The 27,370-nt window shown below is 37.3% G+C and overlaps 1 protein-coding gene across 1 annotated transcript in view; it reads right to left on the bottom strand.

The window, feature by feature from the left end:
- The window catches only part of TMEM131 (transmembrane protein 131), a gene marked incomplete at both ends in the record, with an annotated part of 103,042 nt that overhangs the window by 20,791 nt on the left and 54,881 nt on the right, over window positions 1-27,370 (bottom strand). The window contains 20 exons of the mRNA XM_082014307.1: window positions 923-1,109; window positions 2,271-2,413; window positions 3,736-3,887; window positions 4,836-4,902; window positions 5,293-5,402; window positions 5,511-5,649; window positions 8,151-8,268; window positions 8,372-8,447; window positions 8,601-8,753; window positions 13,147-13,233; window positions 14,898-15,002; window positions 15,469-15,603; window positions 15,690-15,800; window positions 16,120-16,290; window positions 16,392-16,545; window positions 17,356-17,464; window positions 19,370-19,478; window positions 24,364-24,425; window positions 25,387-25,443; window positions 25,575-25,725. Coding sequence (XP_081870433.1) covers window positions 923-1,109; window positions 2,271-2,413; window positions 3,736-3,887; window positions 4,836-4,902; window positions 5,293-5,402; window positions 5,511-5,649; window positions 8,151-8,268; window positions 8,372-8,447; window positions 8,601-8,753; window positions 13,147-13,233; window positions 14,898-15,002; window positions 15,469-15,603; window positions 15,690-15,800; window positions 16,120-16,290; window positions 16,392-16,545; window positions 17,356-17,464; window positions 19,370-19,478; window positions 24,364-24,425; window positions 25,387-25,443; window positions 25,575-25,725 — 2,396 coding nt within the window. The remainder of the gene's footprint in view (window positions 1-922; window positions 1,110-2,270; window positions 2,414-3,735; window positions 3,888-4,835; window positions 4,903-5,292; window positions 5,403-5,510; window positions 5,650-8,150; window positions 8,269-8,371; window positions 8,448-8,600; window positions 8,754-13,146; window positions 13,234-14,897; window positions 15,003-15,468; window positions 15,604-15,689; window positions 15,801-16,119; window positions 16,291-16,391; window positions 16,546-17,355; window positions 17,465-19,369; window positions 19,479-24,363; window positions 24,426-25,386; window positions 25,444-25,574; window positions 25,726-27,370) is intronic.

Genomic DNA, 27,370 nt, shown 5'->3' with positions numbered 1-27,370 from the left:
GCCACTCGCTCACTCCCCCCACAGTGGGATGGGGGAAGAGAATCGGAAAGAAGGTAAAACTTGTGGGTTGAGATGAAGACAGTTTAATAGGACAGAAAAGGAAGGGAAAATAAAATAGCAATAATAATAACAACAATAATTGACTGTACCAAAAAAGTGATGCACAGTGCAATTGCTCACCACCTCCTGGATGATGCCCAGCCAGTCCCCGAGCAGCAACCACCCCCCAGCCAACTCCCCTCAGTTTACATGTTCAGCATGATGTCATATGGTATGGAATAACCCTATGGTGAGCTGGGGATCAGCTGCCCTGTCTGTGCCCCCTCCTAGCTTCTTGTGCACCCCCAGCCTCCTCGCTGGCAGGACAGTATGAGAAGCTGGAAAGCCCTTGACTTGGTATAAACACAGCTTAGCAAGAACTAAAACATCAGCATGTTATCAACATTATTCTCTTCCCAAATCCAAAACACAGCGTTATACCAGCCACTAGGAAGAAAATTAACTCTACCCCAGCTGAAACCAGGACAGCTGTGCATCGTGATGATAATCCTCAGTCTAAAGGCTCTTTTCTACACACTGCAATGCACCAAAACCATACTGAGCCAAATCTAGAGCTCGCGTGCATTCACAACCCAAATGAAGGAAATGTATTAAAAAACCATATAGTAACACTATTCCAACTCAGTAAGTTATACTTACTGGGTAGTAATAAAAGTAATACTATACTCCGTCATGAAAACTTGAAGTTATTTAAAAAAAAAAAATCAAATAGTGTTTGCAAGAAGAAAGCGTATTAAAAAAAACCCCAAAAACTCTTTAAAAACATCAGAATTTAAACAATGGAGTTCTCCACTGAAACAGAATTCGGTTATACCAAATTCCTAATGTAAGACTCCATTTAGATGTAAGAAAAAACACTTACAATATGACAATGTCTTTAGAGGAATTGGCACTTAGTGCAAACTCATGACAGTTAACGACTTTAAATCCATATCCTTCACATGTATAGCCACTGATTTCCATAGTTTTCACATTAATCTGCAACTGCCCTGTATTTTCCACTTTAAATGTTCTTCTCAGTGTGAAATTCGGTTCTTTGTATTTCATTTCTAGAAAGAAACAGCAGAAAGTGGTTAGCGTGATGCTAAACAGATAGCCTTTGCTGTATTTATATTCTGCAGTAGAAGAGAGTTCTGTCAGTATTGTAGCAGGAAAGGGGACTATTGAGGCCCATGGAAATTTTTATGTAATCTGCAGAAACAGATCTCTGAAGCCAGATTCTTATCTCTGTCAAGGTAGGGCACTTGTATACAGCTCCAGAGCACTCTAACTCATCTGGGAAAAACCACAAACCTCCAAACCTCTGATAGCATTGCCGCCTCACCCCCAAAAAAAAAAAAAAAATCATCTAAGCTGCAAAGTTCTTTGATGTACTGCTTAGTGTTCTGGTATTCTGTGAAAAGTCCCAGCATGAGGAGAATTAAAGCTTATTTTTTTGTGTCTTAAAAAAATCTGTGTCTGAGCTACACGTATCTTATTAGCAAAAAATATCCCTAAACCACAACATGTAACAGGTAATGACTAAGCTTTGCTTGAAGTTTCCTTACTCATCCCTCAAAAAAGCAGAATAATCTCAGATAATAATTAACATGGCACCTTACAAATATGTCTGGAAGTCTGCAAAGTAACAAAACAGATTTTAATACCAGATACAACTAAACCTCTTTTACCAGTTCCTTTGGTAATACAGGTACTCTTAGGTCTCCTCCTGGCAGCAAGCCTGGGGCCACAGAGCAGAAAATCTCTGACCCCAGAGTAGAATCTGGCTGGGATTTAATTTTCATCAAGGAACATACCCTACCTTTTTTTCCCTGTTGCCTATGTGCATACAGATTCTGAAGGTGTGAGGGGGAAAAAACAAACAAACAAATATATACACACACAGAAAGTTGCATCTGCAATCCAATTTTACTTCCAATTGACGAATTAGAGATTATCCTAGTAAATATACTAGGATCTTCATCTCCTCTATTTTGAATTTTAGTGGATGAAGGGCTTTTGTTTCATCTTTCCTAATTTTCACAATAGAATGAAAAAGGTAAAATATTTCATTTTCTGCCTAAATGAAGAAGCAATTTTAGTGTATGTAAAGGAATTAAATTTCTGGGGCACTAGAACAGGGGAAAAAAAAATTTCCACACACTTCAAGTTGTACGTGTAAAATGTATTTTTTTTTTTCTGTTCAGCTTAGTAGTTCAAGAAGTACTCACTTTCTGAACAGTCTTTTAATAATGCTTCTGTGATTTTAAAGCGTAAAGAACTTCCTGCACCGGGAGGTTTGCCTGCAACCTTCAAGCTCTCAGTAGTTCCTTGCCCTTGTACCATTATGGCATCTATTACAGTCAAATTATTTCTGTGGACAAAGAAAAAGGGGAAACATTCATAAAAGGATTATGCAGGTTACTGCTCCGACAAGCTTCACTAAAGACTATGAAGTTATATCCCAAATCTGGAGGACAGAAATATAAGGAGTTCCACAGATAATTCCCAACACTATGGAAGTAAATAGTGGGGGTATCTAACATAGTGTTTGCAAGACAAAAACCTAAGAAATCACAACATAGTGTACAGATAAAAAACCCAATGAAGTACTAGTTAAAGTTTATTTCATCATCATAATATATCACACCTGTTACAAAAGTGAAACTTATTCAAACAGAGCTCTCTACTAGAAAGACTGAATTTGCATTGCAGCTTGATTTTTCAAATGGCATCTATAACCTGGCCCTATGTTCAAGACAGTGTAGTATGTATTCAAGAATTCAAGTCTCCAAGTACTGCTGGATGAAAAGCTTGACATAAGCCTGCAATACACGCTCACAGCTCAGAAGGCCAACCGTATCCTGGGCTGCATCCAAAGCAGCGTGGCCAGCAGGTCGAGGGAGGGGATTCTGCCCCTCTAATCTGCTCTGGTTAGACCCCACTGGGAGTCCTGCATCCAGCTCTGGAGCCATCAGCATAGGAAAGACATGGACCTGTTGGAGCGGGTCCAGAGGAGGGCCACCAAAATGATCAGAGGGATGGAACACCTCTCCTGTGAGGACAGGCTGAGAGAGTTGGGGCTGTTCAGCCTGGAGAAGAGAAGGCTCCAGGGAGCCCTTCTTGCAGCCTTCCAGTCCTTGAAGGGGGCTTGTAAAAAAGATGGGGACAGACTTTTTAGCAGAGCCTGTTGCGATAGGACAAGGGGTAACGGTTTTAAACTAAAAGAGGGCAGTTTAGGCTAGACAGAGGGACGACATTTTTTATGATGAGGGTGGTGAAACACTGGCCCAGGTTGCCCAGAGAGGTGGTGGACACCCCATCCCTGGCAACATTCAAGGTCAGGTTGGATGAGGCTCTGAGCAGCCTGACCTAGTTATGTTATATCTTACATCTATCTAAGATGTCCCTGCTCACTGCAGGGAACCTGGACTAGATGACTTTTAAAGGTCCATTCCAACCCAAATCATTCTGTGATTCTATGATAACAGTATATTTATATTAGAAAGTATGTACTGAATACAGTTTAACTACTGTAAAACATATCACAATTACACTTAAATTAAATCTGTCTCTTGACACATATGATTCTGTAATTATACCTGTAAAAGTGATAGTTTCTTACTGACACCTGATCACAAGTATGATCATATATAAATAAAAAACTCACACTCATTTTGTAGATATCTATCATACCTGATAACAATCAACGATGAAACAGTTTTATTAAGAACTGGAGTGAACTTTACTTTGACAGACTTTCTCTCACCAGGTTTTAATATTAGGCTTAAAACTGAATGACGAGCCAGGCTCTTTGTAAGTCCTACTGTGCTCTGTAGTGGCTGGACCTTTAGAAAGTAGAGAAAACAAAGTAACACTTTTAAAAATAGGAGCTTTTTACATGTACTTGACAGAAGAATTATTTTAGCTAGAAAACTGGTCTTGTCATCAGAAGTGTACTCCCCAGTGACATACCGGGTTTTTTTAACCAGAAAGTCTGACAGCACAAGAATTTCCCTACTTAGTAAATCATCTGTGTTTATTAAGAAGCAGAACCCAGCAAGACAGAACTGAGCTAAACTACACCCATGTGAATTCATAAAGCTCCAGGAGAACAAAGAATTTAGAAGTTCTTAAATGTGTATTTTAAACACAAAATTATCATTAAGCCATTATGTAATATTTTCTATCCTCAATTTTTTCCACTGTTAAAACATTTTTAGAATGTATAAAGGGGAAAAAGTAAACTTAAAATGGAAGAACTATTGAAAAGAGTGTATTTTGCTAAGTCTGCCTTTGGATACTGTGCAAGCATAGAATTGCTAATCGAAAACAAACTGCAAATGGAGGGGAAAGGCGTATATACTGGATGAGAAAAGAAAGTGTTCAGCATGTGGCATGCTCTATATGAAAAAGCATGCACTCGAAGGTTGTCCACAAAACTCGAATCATTTAAAATAAAGGACAAAGCAATGGAAAACTCAATACTTTACTAATTTTAGAACTAGCAACCACTACACTGAAGAAAATAAACCTGTATCAGTATGAGAATGAATAAATGCAGTTTTCCTGTAACTTCCACAATCCTATTATAATGTAAACATACAGAAAAAGTGACATTTCAACTGTTACATTTGAAAAAATATTACTTTTCCCAATTCCGTGAAAATACCCATCAGAAACATCACGTCTTTCACACGTACTAATATCTAAACTTGAAGACATGCAATTGAACTCTTATTAAAACATTAAGATATCCAAATCTAAAAATCTAAAGAACGCATCGAAACACTTACGCAATTTCTGAAGACCTGGAACTCTAGAGTCCTCAGATTGAAATTGGTTGGCTTGCTCAAATTAAACCTGAAAGACATGCAAATTTTTTTCTCCCCACAGATCAGGGAAAATAACGACATACTTGCATTTCAGGATTTTAGCACATACCAAGAACTTATAATACAACTCAAACAATATGCAGCTGAAACAATAACTTGATTTTTCTTACCCCGATCCCCAACCCTACACCAAGTTAAGGAAGAAATGCAAACATCTTTTTAGCTTAGCAAAAAATACAGATGTGCATTCAATGGCAATCAGCTTAGATTCAGTTCTCAGCTGGCCTAATGATTGAAATTCTAGAAGTGGCCAACACTGTAACTACCAACACAACTGCCAAATACTGCATGCATTTTTTTGTCAAATGCATTTTCATGTAGAGTGAGAACGGCCAAAGTACTCTCAAACAATACTTACCGTTCTAACATTTTATCAACAAAGGCGGATGGGTTAGAATACAGAGCTACAGGAAGGAACTGAATATACACAGGAACATCAGCTGGGTTTTCTAGAAAAATTTCTTCTTCCTATTTAGAAACACAATTTTTTTAAAGTTTACATTAGCATTAATGTACTTAGAAATACCTATTAAAATTCAGTCCCCACAAAATGTTACTATCAACAAAATAACTTACTGATGAACTGTTCGTATTGGTAAGAGGGAAGCTGAGATGGCGTGGTGAACTAAGTATGGAAGGCCAGGCCATTTCTGCTGTAATTTGCAACCAGACATCCTTCTGAAGATCTGTGTCTACTTCAAATACAGCATTCAGTCTGGAGGAACAGTTAAAAACTTACTTTACAGGAGTAAAACGGGAAAAGCCTGGAAAAAGCAGAGGGCTTAAAGGCACCCTGAAAACAACATTACTTTGAGAAATAGCATGGTACATTATCACAGAATCATTGAATGGTTTGTGTTGCAAGGGACCTTTAAAGGTCACCTAGTCCAACTCCTCCCTTCATCTGCAAATAGATCAGGTTGCTCAGAGACCCCGTCCAACCTGACCTTGAATGTTGCCAGGGATGGGGCATCTACCACCTCACTGGGCAACCCGGGCCAGTGTTTCACCACCCTCATCATAAAAAAATCTCTTCCCTCTGTCTAATCTAAATCTGCCCTCTTTCAGTTTAAAACCATTACCCCTTGTCCTATCGCAACAGGCTCTGCTAAAAAGTCTGTCCCCATCTTTCTTACAAGCCCCCTTCAAGGACTGGAAGGCTACAAGAAGGGCTCCCTGAAGCCTTCTCTTCTCCAGGCTGAACAGCCCCAACTCTCTCAGCCTGGCCTCACAAAAGAGGTGTTCCATCCCTCTGATCATTTGTGTGGCCCTCCTCTGGACCCGCTCCAACAGGTCCATGTCTTTCCTATGCTGAGGGCTCCAGAGCTGGACGCAGGACTCCCAGTGGGGTCTAACCAGAGTGGAGTAGAAGGGCAGAATCCCCTCCCTCGACCTGCTGGCCACGCTGCTTTGGATGCAGCCCAGATATTTATTTTTCAATATTATATTTATATGCAATTAAAAAACCCCACCTGAGCTCTGCCCATATGTACTGCTACTAAAAAGCACAACTGAAACCACCAAAACATGCTATAGTCGACCAACCCAAAGATTCTAAAGATCTTCTCTGTTAAGTATTGTCATCAACATCAATCCATTCTAAGTTCTGTTATGGCCTATTTATGGATAAAAGGTGAGCAGAAAAGCGTGGTTGGACTTATGCACTTCATCACAAATCTTTTGGTATTCGCATTTCTCTTAAATCACTGCTCTCTGGACAGCGAGACACAAATTTTATCTTTCATTATGAAGTGCCCAGCTCTCACTATTGCAGAAACAAATTTTGAGAATATAACTGAGTCAGTAAGAAAAGTAACCTAAAATATATTTGTTGATTTGCAAAGATATAAACACTAGAAAGGAAAAATATCAGTCCTGCTACCATCCGTTTCCAATACAACATCCAGACATCCACTATCCAGAAAACATTGTCTCTGCACATGTGTAATGTACAGTAAATCCATACATGTACTCTAGCTGCAATGGATACATGGAGTATGTGCCTGTACTCCCATGTAACAAATCTAAAGCAGCTACTATTTCCATCTGTGAATGAAGTTCTTTGCTATTAACCAACCTCTAAAATATACTTGATTCCTGTTCTCCTACAAGCTCTGCACCATGAGCTGGAACAAGACTCACAGTATTGAGTTCTCCAGTCGGCAAAACAGATGAAACACGAGACTTCAAACCTAGAGAAGTATTTTTGAGAAACTCCAAATGCCCAAGTCAGAACACCTCCGCGTTCAGAAGCAGCAGTTTCTCCTTTGCTGAATGCTACCTTGGATACTCTCTTTAAAAGCATTACATATTCTAGATAATGTATTACATTAAATAATAGCATTGTATATTCTAGCTAGAACTGCTACTTATTCAGAAGCAGCTTTTTAATAGAAATTTCCTTTACTGTCACCTCCCTGTAGGTGATAGGACATTCTTGAAAGTTAACAGTGTAGCTAAATAGAGGATATTGTTTAGATCAAATTTGTTCAGGAGTTATTAATATATCAGCATTATAACAAAAACGTGATAAAGGAGGTATGCTTTTGTTATTTTATTTAGCTACATACAGTAATTTTGTTTCTCCATAAATACACACACCTTTTTTGAAATGGTAGTCTGGATGCGATCATCACAAAAGACACATGCACCTTCTGTTAATGCTAACTTATGTCTCTTGGAGATTAAATCATTTTATGTATGAGAAGGCAGATGTTTAAAAGGTATATAGCAGCCTACAGAGTTTGCCTTTTTCTAAATATTATATAGGAACCATTAATCACCTTCTATTTAGCAAATCCCAAGGAAAATTACCAGACAATTTGATAATCCACTGAAATGCAATAATCTCAGAATAATAGTAAAAGAAAACCTTAAGAAATCTTAGAGGGATATGGAGGTTACTACTTTAAAACAGATTAAGCAGGGATACTGCACAAACAGTATAATCTCTTTTCAGAAATTTTTGCAGAGTAGAGACTGCCTTGCTGCTGCCACCTTTTCAAGAACTGCAGCATACTCCAGTGATTAGTAACTGTTTAAATTTTAAAATGTTCTCTTTAAAGGTTTTGCAGAGAAGGCCAAGTAACTCCTTCTTGGCCCCCTTTCAAAGAGCACTACAATATTAACAAAACTTACATTTTTATAAGAGCACACATAACACAAAATTATCTAGTGATTTAAGACTTGAGGAAGTAACAGGGATAAAATACTTACCTATGGCTTCTGTTCTCTTTTATTTCTGTCCATTCTTTAAATAAGTACTCATGCAAATCCCAGTCAGAATCCCATGCATCTTCTTGCATTGCTACACCATGCTGAACTTTAGATTCCGCTTTAAAAAATAATGGGTTTTTTAAACTCTTTATGTAGTATCATTGCTTAAGGAGAAGAAAACTTTTTAAAAGATTTTCATAATAGAGTTGAAGGTTACTTACATTTAGATAGAAAAGGCAATCCTACATAACAATGATCTCCACATTGTAAAGCAGGATCAAAATAAATATTTGCAATCTGCAAAACAGGTAACAGCAGACCAATTAAGAAACAGCAAAGTAAACCTAATCACCAAAGAAAAAAGAAAGACTTCCGATGACCACAGAAGCTTAACATACACTATACATAAGGGAGAACTTGTAAACATGTAGAAATAAGACATAAACAAACCTTTGATTTTTTTCCTGGCTCTAAATCTTCTTTATTACTTCTTAGCCTCTTATAATAAAACCTTACATCTTCTGACAGGGAGCGTATGTGTTGTATTTTCACTTTCTGAGAAAAGGAGTTCATAATGTTCAGGCTCTGGTGAACCACTTTCCCCTAAAGAAAAGAAAGGATAAAAAAGTCTGCAATATATGCATTTTCCCTAGCACATGTATTTTTTTATGCAGACCGGTAAAGATCACAGCAGAGCTGAAATGTTAAATTGAGATTTTTAGCTATGCTATTTTCTTTCAAAAATGCCATTTGTAACACTTCAAAGTAAGTTTGTGAAGTTCTATTCTTTTCTCCATCTGCTTCCAAACACAGTTCATCCCTCTTTCAAAATTAAGTACACCTCAAGTGTCTTGAAGAGCTAGGCCAACAGTTCTGCTTAATCCAAGTCATTAAGGTTGGAAAAAACCTTTAAGATCAATTCCAGCCATCAACCCAACACCACCATCCCCACTAAACCATGTCCTGAAGTGCCATGTCTACACGTTTTCTGAATACTTCCAGTGATTGTGACTCCACTACCTACAAATCATGTTTAAAAAGTACCAGTGGAGGAAAGGCAAGAGAATACTTTCTCTGAGGCTCCTATTACAAAAGGGAAACAAGCTTCTTGTAAGAGATCTAGTACATAGCTGCTAGTAATAAGAAATAACCTGAAAGGATCAGCAGAGTGAAGCTGTAGATTACAAATACTACGGGTGACAGAGGGCATTTAAAAACATAGGTACAACCCCCCTTCTCACTCCAATCAAATTATGACACTAGGCACTAAAATTACAACATTTAAAAAGAAAACTCTGCAAGTTTTTTCCCCACACCTTTACACCCTGCCTCCTCTTCTGAGCGAAACATCATTTTACCTTTTAAGCATAGCACATGTAGTTTAATTGTTTGTCAGGATCAGAATCATTACAATGCTCAAGCTCTCCCCCTGCCCTCACTTGTAAATCAATGATTCTGTGGCCATGTTTTACACCTTACCTGACAAGCACAGACTACATGATAAATAAAAAACAGAAGAAAAAGCAGAACTCAGGACTGGTGACAAGATTTCAGATTTATATAAAATAAATGAACACAAGCAAATTTAAATACCCAAGACTAATGAACATGACTACACTTTTTCATGTTCCCCTTAAACCAAAACCTCCAGCTTTTTGAAAATTTCTCTAAGGTAAGGACTGAAGTGGAGAGTCAGGAGAGATGCACTTTTGCAGGTTCAGAACTGACTGTGGCCTCAGGAAATTGTCACATACTATAACAGTCTCTATAGTAGCAACTGCAGAGGGAAACAAACTACAAGAATAAATTTCTCAACAGTATAGTCCTGTTAAACTGAATAGGAGGTATGTCTGAGCTTCATCTATGGAATCCTATGAGTAACAAACTGCCATCAATTGGGCAAGATAAAGGTTTGTTAAACTCTGTAGAACAAATGAACAGTATTTTACTAAGAACCTTACGCCACATTTAGACATGAAACAACAGACAAGGGAAGATGACTTTACCCATCAGTAATAAGAAAAATAGAACAATGCTATTTAGCATACAGGCCCTCAAAGATCAGCTTTGATCAGGGAAGAGAGGAGAGGTGCCACTGTGAGCTAAAAATGCCATTATAAAGCAGAAGTCAATACAGCTAAGATCTGTTTAAATCAAGACCCTGATATTTACAAGGCCTGTATACACTGTTAGTGTATTGCTGACAAACTTCGACAGAATACCAGAAATGAGACTTAGGTGCAAATACACTAAAATTACAAACGGAGACAGACAGCACTGGGAATAGGGCAGGTGCAGGAGAATTATGTTCTAGGTATGAACTGAAAACAACTGTTACTAAAATTGTAGCACCTTATTCCTGGATGTTATAGCTGTCAAATTTCTCGACAAGGAGAACTGATGCTATTTTAGGCTTATTTTCGTAAGAATTGGAGGCATTACAGAATAACCAGATGTAAGAGTATCATGAATTCAGTGACCACAAGGGCTCAGTATTGGGGTGAGTTCTGTTTAGTATCTTTATCAATGATCTGGATGAGAGGATCGAGTGCACCTTCAGTAAGTTTGCAAACACCACCAAGTTGGATGAGAGCGTTGATCTGCTTGAGGGTAGGAAGGCTCTGCAGAGGGATTTGGAGAGGCTGGATTGATGGGCCAGCTGTACGATATTCAACAAGGCCAAGTGCCAGGTCCTGCACTTGGGTCACAACAACTCCATGCAACACTACAGGCTTGGGGAAGCGCAGCTAGAAGGCTGCCTGGTGGAAGAGGACCTGGGGGTGCTGGTTGACAGCCGGCTGAATATTAGCCGGCAGTGTGCCCAGGTGGCCAAGAAGGCCAACAGCATCCTGGCCTGTATCAGAAATAGTGTGGCCAGCAGAAGTAGGGAAGTGATCGTGCCCCTGTACTCGGCACTGGTGAGGCCACACCTTGAATCCTGTGTTCAGTTTTGGGCCCCTCACTAGTAGAAGGACGTTGACATGCTGGAGCGTGTCCAGAGAAGGGCAACGAAGCTGGTGAGGGGTCTGGAGAAGTCTTATGAAGAACAGCTGAGGGAACTGGGGTTGTTTAGCATGCAGAAAAGGAGGCTGAGGGGAGACCTTATCGCTCTCTACAACTACCTGAAAGGGGGTTGTGGTGAGGTGGGTGTTGGTCTCTTCTCCCAAGTAACTAGCAATAGGGCGAGAGGAAGTGGCCTCAAGTTGCTCGAGGGGAGATTTAGACTAGATATTAGGAAAAAATTATTTACTGAGAGAGTGGTCAAGCATTGGCATAGGCTGCCCAGGGAGGTGGTGGAGTCGCCATCACTGGAAGTATTCAAAAAATGTGTGGATGTGGCGCTTCAGGACATGGTTTAGTGGGTATGATGGTGTTGGATTGACAGTTGGACTTGATGATCTTAAAAGGTCTTTTCCAACCTTAACAGTTCTGTGGTATTTCTTTATGGCCCAAAATGGAACAAAATATTTTGATGTGGCATTCAAGAGAGACCTCGATCTGCCATTGTAATATAAATTATGATACAGAATATAGAAATTGCTTTATCTTTGGTGGAAGAAAGGGAAACGGACCTCTAAGTTATTTCAGTTTATCAAAGGCTTATAGAGCAGTTCATAGATGAAGTTACAGATACAGGAGTCAGTGTAATAAATACCCATATAATGGTGAGGCCATATAGTCAAATAGGAAATATAGATCCTAAAGAAAAAAATAACGTGATTTTTGCCACTGTAGGCATGACCGTTTGACCTCAAGAGTAGCAAAAGACTTCAGAACAATTGGTGAAGTAGATCAGACGGGAGATGGAATGGATAATGGGGCAAAGGTAGCAATGATTTACTGAAGTCCGGCAGACTGACCTATCTTTCTCCTATGAGACCTACTGCATTACTGTTTTGAAAAATTTGTCATTTATCTACTAGACATGAGGTAAAACATTTGATAAGTGCTAGTGAAAAACTACTACTTAAGAGTACACATATTGTAATATAAGCAGGAGATACTAAGGAGCTATAGGAAGAAGAGGTTAAAACAGACAGTGCTCTATGACAGACAGAATATGGAGAACAGAAAAAGAAACAAAACCCACTTCCACCGACATGCATGGAGTTAGTTTTATCCTTTCAGAAAACTGCCATCTGTAGCTCCTTTTGCTACTCCCCCCGCCCCGTTTTCAATCTCCCTCCCTATGATTTTCCATCATATTACATTCCCCACTCATCAGAAAGTCACATGAAGTTCAGACTGCAATGAAATACCAATTGCAAAGTCAATATGCCTTAACTGCCCACGCTTCCATGGTTATGCTGAATGCCAAGTGAGAAGAAAGTACTATCTGCTTAATAGCTTGCCGCTTGAGTCTGTAGCCCTGAGCAAAGAAGCTGCTTTCAGCACTCACTGAATAAACACTACTGCAGGAGCAGGGATGAAAACAGCCATTACGTACTTTTACAGAGAGCTGTAGAGTCACACAGCTTTCTTGCTTTCCTGTTCAGGTACTCCACCATGTACCCTTGAGAAGATCTGCTTTCAGTGCAGAAACAACACAATAATACTTCCACAGAGATCAAGGACTTCTTATACTAAAACATCAGTTTACTAGCTGATTTTGGTCTTTGGTATTACACTTCAGGAATTCAAAAAACGCATTTGTGCAATTTAACCCCTCTTACTCTTTGTGCTAATGCACATGAATTGGTAATAACCAAGTGACCACAGCTACATTAGAAAGAAGCTGCAAAGAATCAGGTTTGGGATCATATCGGTATTCCAAGACCCCATTTAAGTGGGCAGTAGAGGAGGTAACTCATGCTTGGGACACATGAGGGGGAAAAAAAACCCAAAACAGCAACAGACTGAATCATAACAGTTCAATAGCACAACCTCTCCAGCAATTTGACATGCAACAATTCACAACAGCAGTTTCTCTTGAAAAGGACAGATAAATAAAAAACACGGCAAGAAAACATTTAATGCTATGACCCAACTTTCTTACTGGAAAAGAAGGTGGAAGAAACACATGTTTTGGGGAGCAGGTCAGCGAGCCTACAGCAATCACTGCCTTCACTGGTATAGTTAAAATCTGGGGGGGGAAAAAAAAGAACAAGAAAAGTTTTAAAAAAACCCCTTTAACTCCAGCCTTTAAATTCCTTCCTCTTTTAAATTGCACAGAATAACAAAACTCTGAAATTCTACAATTAATGTAGTTGAGCTTTATATACACATTTAAGACATGGAGACATGAATTAAGATTTCAATACATGATATTCAGAACATTCACTCCATACTGTCAGGAAGCACACCTTTGCTCAGTCATACTTAGAACCATTCTACATGGAACACAAAAGCACAGTTAAAATCTAAGCTCTCTAATGGGGCATTATATAGGTCTCGCTAATAGGGATTACTTTGTTGGAAAACAGGAGGATAACACCTTTAAAGTAAATGAGTACGAGGGAAGAGGATGTACTGAACTTCTCAAAAAAACATTAGAAGTCACGGTTGAGACCTTGAGACAGATGTAGACTTTGAAAAATAAGTGTGGAAGGGATGGCAGTGAGATCCTTTCTGCGTATTATTAAATCTACCAATACAAGTAGAATAACTCTAAGGACAAGCAAGAAAATAAAATGCTTCAGACTCTATAACTGAAGGGTCACATACATGCATGGACATATTAAAAGAAAGCTTAAAATCTCAGATAACTGACAGAGATTAGGAATTTCCTTTTTTTCCAGCTGCATCAGAAACTACACAGTAAGCTATACAATTTTCTGACTTCATAAGCACAGTGTACCACATTTTTTTTCTACATATATCACGTAAAGATATTAAGTACAGATTCCATTATGTATTAGAATTTGCCTCTTCTGCAAAATAATTTATTAACAGGAAAGGCATATGAAGTTGAGAATTAACTGGTTGTTCTTTGGTTGTTTTTTTTTCTGTGGGTGTTTTTCTGTTCTTAATGGTTTTAAACTTAAGAGAGAGTAGATTTAGACTAGATAGAAGGAAGACATTTTTCACAATGAGGGTGGTTAAACAGTGGTACAGGTTGCCCAGAGAGGTGGTAGATGCCCCATCCCTGGCAACATTCCAGGTCAGGTTGGACAGGGCTCTGAGCAACCTGATCTAGTTGAAGATGTCCCTGCTCATTGCACGGGGGGGTTGGACTAGATGACCTTTAAAGGTCCCTTCCAACCCAAACTATTCAATGATTCTATGATTCTTCTCTCCCTTACTAATCCTAGTGTAAGAACTCTGTTTCATAAGCTGTCAGCAAACTGCAATTTCTCCAAAACAACTTTCACATTGGGTTTTGAAAAAAAACCTCCAAAATTATATCTCAATTTCAGTAACTGATAACGTACCAAAAAGCTCATTGTCAGCATGTGTTATGCAAAAAAGACCAATGCACTGATGCTTTGAGGATGTGTCAAGTCATTGAAGAACCCATACATCAAAGCATTAGGTCAGATTTAAATGAATCTGAAAGCCAGATGAAAATAATAATGAAAAGCATTCTTCATTCCTTCAAAGACGACACAGTGTAAGTAGCAATACTGTCATCTGATGCAGGGTTTAACTTGCAGAGATAACTTGACCTCCAGAAATCAATTCCATCTCAAGTTCCCCCTGATACTGCAATCTGTCCACTAATACAACTCTCAAAACTTCACACTTAAAATTTAACACATAATTTAACATATAATTTGCGCAACACCCATGAATATACAGTAAACATACCTCATAATCTGTCGTGATTTGTACAGCTCCATCATGAACTCCTTCAAGTTCTTTCGCTGTTAGTTTTACTCTAAACACAGCATAATAACCTGATGCTAGTATCGCCTGTAAATGGTAGAAAAAGTCATCCATTGTATTACATTATAGAAAGAAATGTCATTAAAAAACCCATACCCAACATTCTCTTGTGTCTTTAAACTGAATCAAAATCCTTTTGAAACAACTGTCAGTGGTAAAAAGAAAAATTCAAACACATAAGTTACTAACACAAAAATTAAGAATTCCTTGAGATAAGTTCCCCTCTTCCCAGATAAATGATGAGCATCATCTGAGGGCATGGAGGTTATTGTTTATGAAGTTTCCCCTTTCAAAATCTTACCAATCTGAACATAATACTGCTTCTTAAAATAAATTTTAAAAATACTACATGCTTTATCATACTCAAATTCAGACAAAAATTAAGAATTCTTACCCTCTCACCCCTGTTAAAATGAAACTGCAAGAAGTTGCACAGCTTTGTCTCTTCGCCCTCCAACTCCAAATTAAGCAATGGATTCAAAGGATTACTTACTGAAGACTGATCAGATGCACCAGCATTCTGTAGTTCGTGGTGGTTTGCAATTATTGTTGTTCTGTTTCCCTTTTCGGTTGTTAGAAGTTCTATGGCCAAACCATCCCCTATAATATGCCAACTTTTTATAGCCAGCTTAAAAAGAACAAAAGGTACTGTTTTCAGTAACACCACTGACGTAAATTTTTAAAAAGGCAAACTAAAAATAATTCCATCCTTACCTCTATCGGATTGCTGTTGATGACTGCAAATAAAATGCTAGTAGCTTCTGTTGCACTCAGTATGCCAAAATCTATAAACCGTTCCTCAGTTTTTGGAGGCAGTACAAAGTACTAGAAAGATTGATAAAGGTATTTTAGCATAAGTTAAATATAAAATGTGCTCAAACTCTAAGCTCATTAACAAATAAGTCTAATACAACAGTACCGTGACAATCTCAAAATTCTATATATTTTCTATGTAAAACTAAAGGGAACAAAAAAGAATTTTTCAGCAGTAACTGAACCTGCTTAAGGAAAGAACTGGTAAAATAACATTTAAATTAAAAAAAGCCATTCTCCCATAGAAGTAGAATAAAGAATTAAAAACAGTCCTATGAAGTCTGCCTCTAATTAGACTGAAGTAGCTAGAAAAAAAAAGGAAAATACTTACATCTAGAAATCCTGTGTATGCTCGGACAGGCAGGTGAAATTTAGAAGCATTGGTGATAAGTAAAATATTATTATCTATATGAACAGATGATGTGGAAGGCATAAAATGAAGTGTAAAAATACATCTGGATTCATTAGGTGGAATTAAGACTGGTTTGCTGAAGTTCTGGACCTAGATCAGTGAACAATAAACATCAATGTTACAATTTAACAAAGAGCAGCACCTTTAAACATTTACTATTAGGTAAAAACATCCACTGAAATGGCGCTTACTTTAAACATTGGTTTTGCTTCCTCTGGTAACACAACATCATGTATAAGGACTGCAAAACTGAACGTGTTTGTTAGATAGATCAGTCTTTCCACGGAATCAGCAGCACTGTCACGGATGTGAAAGAGTGTGGCAGCATGATCAAATCCTAAATATCTATTAAAAGAAAACAGTATAAGAAAAATAAATACTTTCCTCAAACATAAAGTGTTTTTCTTACACAAAAGACTAGAATTCATTTAGTCCAACAGCAAAAAAGGTACATACCCCACTGCATGCTGAAACTATATTATTAGCACTATAGGGACATTGAGAATTAATTCATTCAAATAAAATAAGAAAATATGTGAATCAGCATATTATGAGGACTGAAAGGAAGTGCTGAAGTATTAAGACAGTTTGCAAATCATGCATATTCCTTATTAACCAAATCAGGTGTCTGCAGCACAAAAGTTCTGATAGGTTTGTTTGCCTTTAAAATGTTCTGTCAGTTCTGTTGGTAAAGTAGGACCTTATTTCAACAATAATTTTAAAGTCAACTCAGCCATACTTTGTAAATAAGGAAGCACTGACAGTTCTTCCAAAATTTTTCTGAAAACCAAAAATATTTTCTCTACCCTTACTTCATATAGTGAAAGAACAGCAAAGGCAGAACTGGAAAAATTTCCAATATTTCATTGTTAAAGTGTCTCATCTGCAGCCTTCAGCTGCTCTGAAAAACAACTAAGGTCACTTTGAACCCAAGCCTTGAAACCAGCTTATGCATTACTAAGAATACCTCAACTACTGGTGTAAAACCAGAAAAATTCAAAGAAGTCATTGTAGTTCTAAATGAGCTCCAGATTTAGAAAACTTGGCTATCACCTCTTTGTATCTCCTCTCCCCCTAAAAAGGCTAAATTCCCCACTACATCAGCTAATCTACACTATTTAGTTTTTGAACTTTGTTCAATTACTGCAAGCTTACCCATCCAACACTTCTGCTTGATACGGTATTTCAAGTTTGGAGTAGCTCTTCTCTTTCGCTTTAACAGTTATTTTCCCAGAAGACTGTGATGCTTTTTTTGCTTTTGATGCTGTACACACAAGAATATAAGAAGTTTGTTAAAGCAGACAAAAAAATAAAAAGATCCATTAGGTTAGACTAGCATGAGTGGAAGAAGAAAACCACGGAGCTAATCCAGAAATGAAATATCACCGAAGAGCAAAATGGTTCTTAAGGAAATTTCCAGAAGCAACCAACATGGAATAAGGCTAGGAAGTAAGAGGTCTGAGTTCTGAATTCTTCCCCCTTAACACCAGTTAGTTGACCTGCCTGAGTTAGTAAGCTGATCTACGACAGGGAAGCCTGGTTGTTGCTGTCAAATAAATAACTTGGACATGTCCAGAGGATAATTCAGATCCCAGGTGAGCTGAATTCCCTAGTACACCTATCCTTCCACTAACAGAACAGAAATGAGATGCTTGGACTCATCACTTAGAACTACCAGTCAAGCAGGACTTTGGGCTAGGAACGCAGCAACACTTTAATAATGAAGAAATCAAAGACATGCTAAACTTTAGAGAAATAGAATCAGAATCCAAGAACGCAAACTATATAAGCACCAAGAATGACGCTCACAGGTTTGCTCCAAGATCACAGAACAAGCAAGTATCTTGACAAAAGTCAAGGGATTCAAATACTACCTAGGAGAAACCTCTAGCCCCCAAAAGCCCCTACATGTATTATGACAGCTGAAATAGGAAATATTAAGGGCTGGCTGCTTCACTGAAAAGAATTCACCAAGTCAATCCCTTAATCACATTAGCAGCTTCACTGTGTATTTTTCCCCAACCACCATTCCTTCCAAGATCTACCACACGCTAGTATGTAGGTCCTCATAGAGCAATTCCCTCCAGCTTCAAAATCTGGACATATTACCACCTCAGGTTGACAGAGTTCAGCTATTTTAGAATTTACGTATAGGCTAAACCATACTTCACTCATCTTACAAACCGTTAAGCTATTTAATATCTAAAGTGTTAATTAATAAGCAAAAATAATCAAAATCAATATTCTCCTCTCTATCCACATGACTTCTAAAATTATGGCTACCTGAAATGAAAAACATTGCATCTATAAACTTCCATTTTTAAGCAATTTAGGCAGAAAGACTTACAGCACCAAATAGTATCTTAAGGCAGTAACATCCAATTAGGTTAACAGCATTCTGACAGTTGATTAAAGTCTCTATAAATATGGAGGTGCCTTTCTACAAAATATTACCATAGTATTTACAGTTAACACTATGCAGGAGGAAAATGACCCAATGGTTCTTTCAAACATATAAATGAAAGTCAGTATCAGCATACATACCTTCCCTACACAGATTTGTTACCAGTAAAAGGTTTTTCCACCTTCATCTCCCTTTTTCTTTAATATGAATTCAAGGCAGCAAAATAAAATAAGCCAGCTTTCACAGTAAGGTTCTGAAGAGCATGAGAGTCCTATTTCCATAAGCATTCCAACATAAAATGGAAGTTTTTTTAGAAATAAGATTTTGGATTCTTTTTTAAAATTAGGATGGATCAAAGGGCAATCCAAGGGATATCCTCTCCTTTAATATACATTACTGTGAGGAACACTTCCTGTTTTGTTAGGATTTCTCAAAAACAAATGCCTATTTAGACTAACAATACATTTTAAATAATCAGTGTCTTCATATAAGAATACTGCTCATGTTTAACAGAAAAATTAAGAATTCCTTCTCTTCTCACCAATATTTACCAGGCTAAGTTACTATGCTGATTATAATCAGAGACAATCGTTTCAGAAATAACTGAAGTTAGAATAACTGTAAGCCTTTTCCAGGCAGGAAAATTCCACTTCCTTCTCAAAATTACAAACAACATTTTATTAAGAGAGTGAAAATAATTCATGAAGTTTCAACAAGTTTTAAGAAGCACTTGACAAGTTCTAAGATGACAGGAGCAGTACTTACCATCAAAGCTAATACTTGCAACTTTGGTATATTTACTTTCAGAGGCTTTTAACGTAACTGGCTTGAAATGTACTGTTATAGCTTCATTCTGTGGTGTAGGTCTAACACTCTGCAAACAATCAAAATATGAAGCACCTGTAAATTTATCATCGTTAAAACACTGTGCAGCCTTCATGTATCCTTCAAAGTGATACAACTACAACTAGTTTTGGCTGAGTTCTTACAGGTCTGTCTTTCCTATAACAAAGCAGTGTTTTAAGAGGCTTTAGAATTTTTTCAGGTCCTGCAAATTACTCAGTCACCATGCAGGAATGTCAGCAACAGAGAGTTCTCCTTGGGAATGTTGGATGAAGTGACAGTATGGCCAGAAACATGTTAATAAAATAAAAAGATTTATTTAAATTAAGGTTTATTTTTTATTCTTACTGCTGCAGTGTTACAATAGCTAGATTATTTGTTTCTGGTGCACTCATTAACAAAGCTGTTAACTGACTTGTGTAATTACTGGTCATGATACAGACATCTACCTTGTCTCTGATCCCATGTTAAGTCTGCAGAGCTGTCACAGGAAAATAATTAACTGTATAGGGAACAATTTTGTAAATCTGAGATGACACCCACGCTGTATCAACATTTTACAAGATCACCTTTTTTTAATCTGAGGATTACTGTTTTAAACGAAATGGAAAAGGTAAATTGGGCATTACTGGAATAGCAATTGTGTCACTTATTAGCCATAGCTGATTTGTAGAGATACTCATTGCTATGCAACAGGATTATGGATTCCACATCAACATCAGAAGTATCTATAAAGATTGCTAGCAAACTCTTCAAAAAGTCTATGGAGGGAAACTGGGCGTGGAGCATTTCAATGCTCTTATTCTAGCTTTGCTTAAAAATTAGGATGGCTGCCATGATTTCTCCTCTCCAGCTGTCGTCTTCTGCTGTAAGAAGAGCTCAGCTGCTCACATAGCAGCTGTTAAAGCTACTGCAAATTACAGGATGCTCTATTAAGGAAACTGAAATGAGTGCTGGTTTACCTTATGCTGGGCTGCACAGGTTTAGCACTTGCTTCATAAGCAGCTGAGCCTTTCTTGGTCAAAGAGGAGCAAGGCAGACAGCTAGTGGTACAAACCAATTACAGTTCTTCCATGCTAAAGTGTCCTTGATGTAAATGAAAGCCATAAAATCATGCATACGTAACTAGGTTTTGCAGGCCGCATGATCCTTAGAGGAAACAAGCAGCACTGTTCCTGCAGCTAACAAATAATCTCTGTTAACTTAATTCTTCTATTTTGGATTTATAGTATTGATCTTTGTCAACCATCTACGTACACGTTGTGCAGGTATTTGCTATTTCTCTTTATGAGTCAATTCATAATTATTAAAAATTCTGTTCTTATGAAATCCATACTACAAAACTGAGATCTTGAGATGTGTTTAAAAAAAAAAAAAAACTCTTAAAGCAGACAAAACCAAAGTTGTAATCAAGTTCATAGCTTTTGCATGGCAGAAAGGATAACCATTTCTAGTAGCTCTTTTCATGCAACAGGCTGGTTTTTTAATTATTGAAGTTCAAAGTTATGCTAATTTCATTCAGTAAATCAAATGGGAAATATTCAAAAGGACAGCCTGTTGCTAGAAAAACGGCAGGTTTCAGAGACGCATCTCTTAAACCACAAGTTTAACAAACCTATATGTATTTACTCAAGATGCCTACGACTAATGAATTTAGTTAAGGAAGGAATTTAGCACTGTTTCATTGAAAATTTCTTAAGTAAATCATGTACTTTTTCTCATATATTTCTCAATTATATGCTATAAAAGGAAATACAGAATTAAGACAACTAAAGGAAAAACAAACATCCTTAAGAATCCTTTCAACTTCACTTTCCACTAACTTATTTCAAATAAAGCCCAAGCAAAACTTCTCTTGAGATGTGCCTTAAGAATCATCAAACGTGGACATGTCATGAGAAAACATGCCAAACAAGTTCCATCAAGAATCTAATACCACCGATGTTCTCAGAAAATGTCCTGACAGCAACTTCTGTGAGGAAGAATTTAAAATAGACATGCTTCATTAACACATGGCTCTCCCATGGAGTGCCCCAGTAAGATTTCTGACCCTGCTGTATGAAGACACCTTCAAAGCTCTGTGCTACTGCAGCAGTTATTGGGAAAGACTTCAAAGGTTTCAGGACATGGTTTAGGGGACATGGTGGTTCTGGATTAATGGTTGGACTTGATGATCTTAAAGGTCCTTTCCAACCTAGTGATTCTGTGATTCTGTGACTCTCAGACTATACCTATTCTAATAAACTGAAGAGGAGGAGTACAGGTTGAAACACTGGCACATGTTCATCTGTAGTGGTTACCTGTCAGCAAGCTCCCAAGCATAGTTTTGTCTTGTCCACCTAGCATATTGCTCTGAAGACTGAGCAGGCTGTAGACTTTTGCTTACAGATAGTAAAGACACAGCTATGCTGCTGCAAGAGGAAAAAGCCCTGTGGCTACAGGCAGCTGACTAAGGCTGGTTCAGTGAGTGTCAGACCCACCTCTATACTGTTTTAGTCGCTTTTACAGACACAATTATTGTGTCAGTTTAACTTGGCCTTCAGTTTAAAGAGGGACACAACTAACTAACTAAAGTTCACTTTCACCGTAAAGTACCATCCAGAACAGTCATGGAATAAACTATTAGATTTTAATTCTTTAAGGTAACTTTCCCTTGATAACTTTGAGATATGTGCACTCGAATGTGCAGACTGAAAACGTAACTCAGAAGTAAATTAATTCTTGCAGGTTGATAAGAGAAAAAACCTACTATGAAGTATATGAACTGTGACAGAGGTAAATACTTTCTTATACAAACACTTTTATTTTCAAACTGATAGAACTCAGCTTCAATATAGCACTCTCTTGAACTTCCTGGTTCTTTACAAATCAAACATGATCAGGAACTCAAATCTTAAAGTGTGCATACACTTTTAGCAATCAAATGGTCTTAAATTGCCTTAAGTAAACACAAATTCTTCATCCTAGAGAGGGATAAAAAAGTGTTCAACAGTCTACATCTAATAGATTTTTGACAGCATGGATTAATTTTTGCAGCATGACAACAGTTCATCCAGTCATGAAATAAACACTGTTCTCCCTAATAATGGAGAAAACCCCTCAAAATATAGTTAAGGAAGTTTTTATAAAGAGTTTTAGAATACAAAAAAGAAAGGCAAGTGATTCTTACTCTCCTCAACCAATTTGTTGGACCACAGCATGACCAAGTACTTAAAGGCAGAACTACTACAACTCTGGCCACAGTATTAGAGGTCTCATACACGGATTGACCTGAAGATATTTAGTTCCTCCAGCACCCAGCTTAAACATATGCTAAATATAGCCTTGGCCTTTCCTTCTGACATTAAGATGAAATTTGTCACAGAGCTCTGTCTCAGTGCTTTTAAACCCTAGCTCTAAAGGGTCAGAAATCCATTTCTCAAGCTTTCCTACAAGTAAGCTATTCACCAGGTTCCTTACCACTTTGAAATTCCTTGACTGGCACAGCAGCAAAATTCATACAGTGCTTCAAATGCTAGAAAGGTTACAAACTTCACAACAAAACTGTGCCTTAATGAAATGAACACTTGACTTGATGTGCCATATGTGACACTGAAAAATACATCGTATCTGAACTGATGTCCTAACTTTGTCATTGCAAAAGTGACACTTAAAAGATTTAAAACCACCAAATTTACTGCTTGCATACACAGTCTATGGTCTACAGTCTATGGTCCAAAGACCACAGTTTAAAAAAAAAAAAAGGTAGGGTTTTTTTTTAATGGAGGAGTATGAATTAGGTAGTACATTATCAGATATTAGAAGTGATACTGATGGTTTGAATACATGGTTATTTGCATTGCTCTCAAGAAGTATATTAAACACTTCAAAGTTTCTCTCGACTTGAATATTATTAGTGAACAACTTAGCAAGCATCACAATAGACTACTGTCACAGTGGAAAGTTATCCTCACTACTAAAAATGTGTCCTATTTCTACTCTAACTTCACCTAGCCTCAGTTTCCAGTATCTTATTCTACGTTTTTGTTAGACCTCTAGTATTAAAATACTATTCCCTATAGTTAGAGCTATAAGCTTTAAAAATACAGAAATGCTCTCCAAGAGCTCAGTAAGAAACCTTTGCCAATCCTTCAGTCATTCTTCTGGCTCCTCTGGTTTCTTTTCAACACTTTTTGAAGTGCACTGGGACAAGGTATAGCTAGCTATACAACTAAATCTGGAAAACAAGGAAGACAGGAAGGGGAGAAGGAAGAAGTGAGAAAAATACTGGGCAATGAGAAAAATTACACAGGAAAAAGGTATGAATGAACAAAGGCAGACTACCAGACTGCAGCCAAAATTCTGTAATAAAAATAGAAAATAGAAAATGCAAAACCTAGAATTCTAAAGCTGGCTGCGCTTTATGTGCAGCTGCAGTGATCTCACTGGAAAGTGCTCTAGAGTGTTTGCAGCTTTTTCCTTATTTCAAGCTACAAAGCAGATAACCTCAAGAAAATAAGGGTCATTTTACAGTCTGCTCTTGAACACTACTCTGCTCATCTTAGAAGATTACACTGGGCAACCACTTTATACACACTCACGGAGTGCGTGATGAGGACAAAGAATCCCACAGACTCTGCATTAATCTCTCATTCACTGAACAGGAGTTAATGTTCTCAAGTATAAAAGCTTCCAGGGGCTCAGATATTGCAGGCACAGCCTATAAATGCTGAAGCAGCCGTTCAAAGAAGGCTACGAATCAAATGAATTTTACCATGCATATAGATTATTTGTCTTGCTAGTAAGTTACATTTTCAGTCGCACATCAGCTAGCTTCTAATTCTGAACACTACATGGTGAACCTGTGAATGATCAATTTTTATGAGAGAAAGTAAATCGAAGCAGAAAGTTTCAAATTGAAAGGAAATAAAACTTACTGTAATTGGCACATCTTTTGTTCCTGAATTTAATAAATGCAGATTTAAAATTTTTGGCAGATCTGTTAAAGAACAAAAACACACCTGGCTATTAGGCTATTTTAACATAAGAACCTTATGCAAAGTCATCTCCACTAGCTGGTTTCTCATATAAATCCACTGTTGTTCAGTGTTAAAAAGTTAAGACTAACATGACAGTACAGCCAGTCAACATAGATAGTCCCAAGAACCTGACACACTTAAAAACTGCATTTTTGTGTATTAGTAGATATTGCATGCTTCAGCTAACCATTCATATTTCTAACACATTAAGAAATGAACAGGCTAAACATACTAGAATGAATGATTTTGCCAGATGCACCAATATCCAACAGAAACTAATTTTATTTTAGAACTTTTACATATTAAGTAAGTTGCAAGGAAAAATACTTCAGAAGCTACCTTTTCTAGTTGAAAGAAGATATACACTGTTTTTCTTCAGTAGTGAGTCCCTTTTACAGTTTCAAAAGATACCTTCAGTTTTACTACTTTCTGCCATGTTATTTTTTTTTATTGCACTAAATAATATTAATTTAAGATGTAAAATGTTAGGCACAAATGTGTAAGTGACACTTGAAAAAAGATCATAAGTAACAAATTTTATTAAGTTTGCACATTTTCACTATTCCCTCTGAAAATTATTAAAACTTACACAGATGTAAAGCAATCTTTCAAAACAAGGTCACAAATTTAAGTAAACTGATAATGGTCTTCAGATTAAGCCATGTGCGACTGTGTAAGACTGATGTTATTACTAGAATTAAACTGGATGTGCAAACTACTGTTCGCTTGTACACATCTCAAGTATACTTGCAGGTGAATACATTTGTGCACTGTCCTAACACATTGTTATCCTGCTTTTGAAACTCTAGCTTTTAAAAAGCATCATTCCACAAGCAATCCTGAATAGTACAAAGATAACTGTGCTTTCCCCTCCGCACCCTACTCCTTATAAATACTTTTGAAACCTGAAGTATTGTTTACCTTGCGTTCGTAGTGTACCAAAATCTAGCATTTCTGTTGATGAATAGATTCCTGGTGCTTTAAGGAAAAAAAAAAAAGAAAAAAAAAAGAAAAGTTACCATTTTCTTAGTACACTAAAAGTTAATTAAGCTGAATAACTAAAAACAATGCACAAAAAGCAACAAAAAACCAACCAGTTTTCTACAAACCTGTTGTAACTTCTACTTCAACAGGGAGAATAATAAATTCTGTGTTGTCCGAGGCATTTGTTTTTATTCTAATGAAGGCTGTATGATTATCTGCTTCTCTTGAAGAAAAGCTGGCTCTCATCACTCCTTTTGTTTCATATGGCGGTATTTCCTGATAAATAATCAAAGAACACCTATGAGAGTGCAGTAATTACAAAAAAAGCTGCCACACCAAAAAAAATTACACTAGAAGCATTGAATATAATTGTATGAAAAGAAAAACCTTCAATAGCAGTAAGAGATAGGCTGCATGTTATCAAAATTACCATTAAATTTAGTAAGGGTAATTGTAATCATCTAATATGACACCGATTAAAAATAAGTATATGCTAGAGGACTTTCACATCCATTTGATTAAGTTTTATGTATTAAAATTGTGGCAAAAAGGCATCTACCAAAAACCAAAATCTATTCATAAAAATGTTATTCAGTGCAGTAACATTAAACATTGGTTTTGCATATTCTAATTGTTTTTTCTCCAAAGCAGACACAAGGCATACAGTTTCAGTGCTAAACACAAACTGAAGTAGTGCAGAACTGCAAGTAGCCAGAAGGCTGTGGAACTACAGGTATATTAGTCACCAAGCAATTTACAGCAAAAAGTCAAAATGTGTTCTAGGTTCTGCCCCAAGCCTATTTCACCATCTGCATTCAGGGTTTCAAAGACAAGTCTTTCTGTATTTCCTGGATACAGCTGTACCACAAGACTGCAGCACAAGCTTCAGAACCATAGCTGAAATACTAACATTGCTACTAACATAACTAACTGCTGCGGAACTGGATTTTTCATCCTTCCCCCTTCCCCGCCCCCCCCGCCCCTTTAAACAGAAACACAGATTTGAAATTTGGAGCTTCTTCCACTTTAAATGCAAATAAATATGGCACAAAGTAGGAATTTTTGATGAGATGTCCTTGCATCGATTGATGTTTCAGTTGACAGCTTTTGTGTTTTTGATGAAGGAAACTGGACAGGACATAACCCATATAGGTGCTGATTGTCTTATACATCTCTCTTGTGTTTTCTGTAGTACAAACATATACCAAGCCATTATGGTGGTCAAACCGTATTTTCCATGATACAATGACCGTAGATGTATTATTTGAAAACTGTTGATTATCAAAGTAACTAGTTTCAACTGCTACTACTTGGTGAGTCCCTAACTAAGCAGCTTTCAAGTTCTGTTTTTGCACTTATTCACAGACCTAACAGAATGCAGCCATTCATTAATGTTTCAAAGGATGTGATTTGACTCTTCCATATGTGTAACCAGGGAACCAAGGTTTTTCAGATACCTGAAGTAACTTTGAACAGTGATTACAAAAATACTCCTGCATATGCAGACTACTTCATCCAATCATCCAAACATTTTGCACCAAAACTATTTTGGACAATGATGTACACCCATATATCAAAGTATCACCACTATATTTCATATAATTTCATCTACTTTGCAGCTTTTTCTAACTGCAGGACAGCTCTTGACATAGCCAATATAATGATATATCTGGGTGTTTCCTCCCACGATTTAATTTCTCCTAGTTGCCTTATTGTTTTGAAATACCAATGGCTGATGTGAAAAACAAGAGGATTAATGCTGACTAGTATTAACCTAATTGCCTTTCCATGCAATACATGGAAGCTTTCACATGCATATGATCATTAACTGGCAACCTCTGAAAATCTACATGCTCAAGAAGCAGAACCAGAAATAAACCAGACATTTAAAAATCTTCTATTCTTTTGTTTGTGGCTCTAA

Source organism: Phaethon aethereus, assembly GCF_964289735.1.
Source record: "Phaethon aethereus genome assembly, chromosome: 1".
NCBI classification, from domain to species: Eukaryota; Metazoa; Chordata; class Aves; order Phaethontiformes; family Phaethontidae; genus Phaethon; species Phaethon aethereus.
Note: the sequence above shows the minus strand (reverse complement) of the source record. Positions and strands in the feature narration are given on the sequence as shown.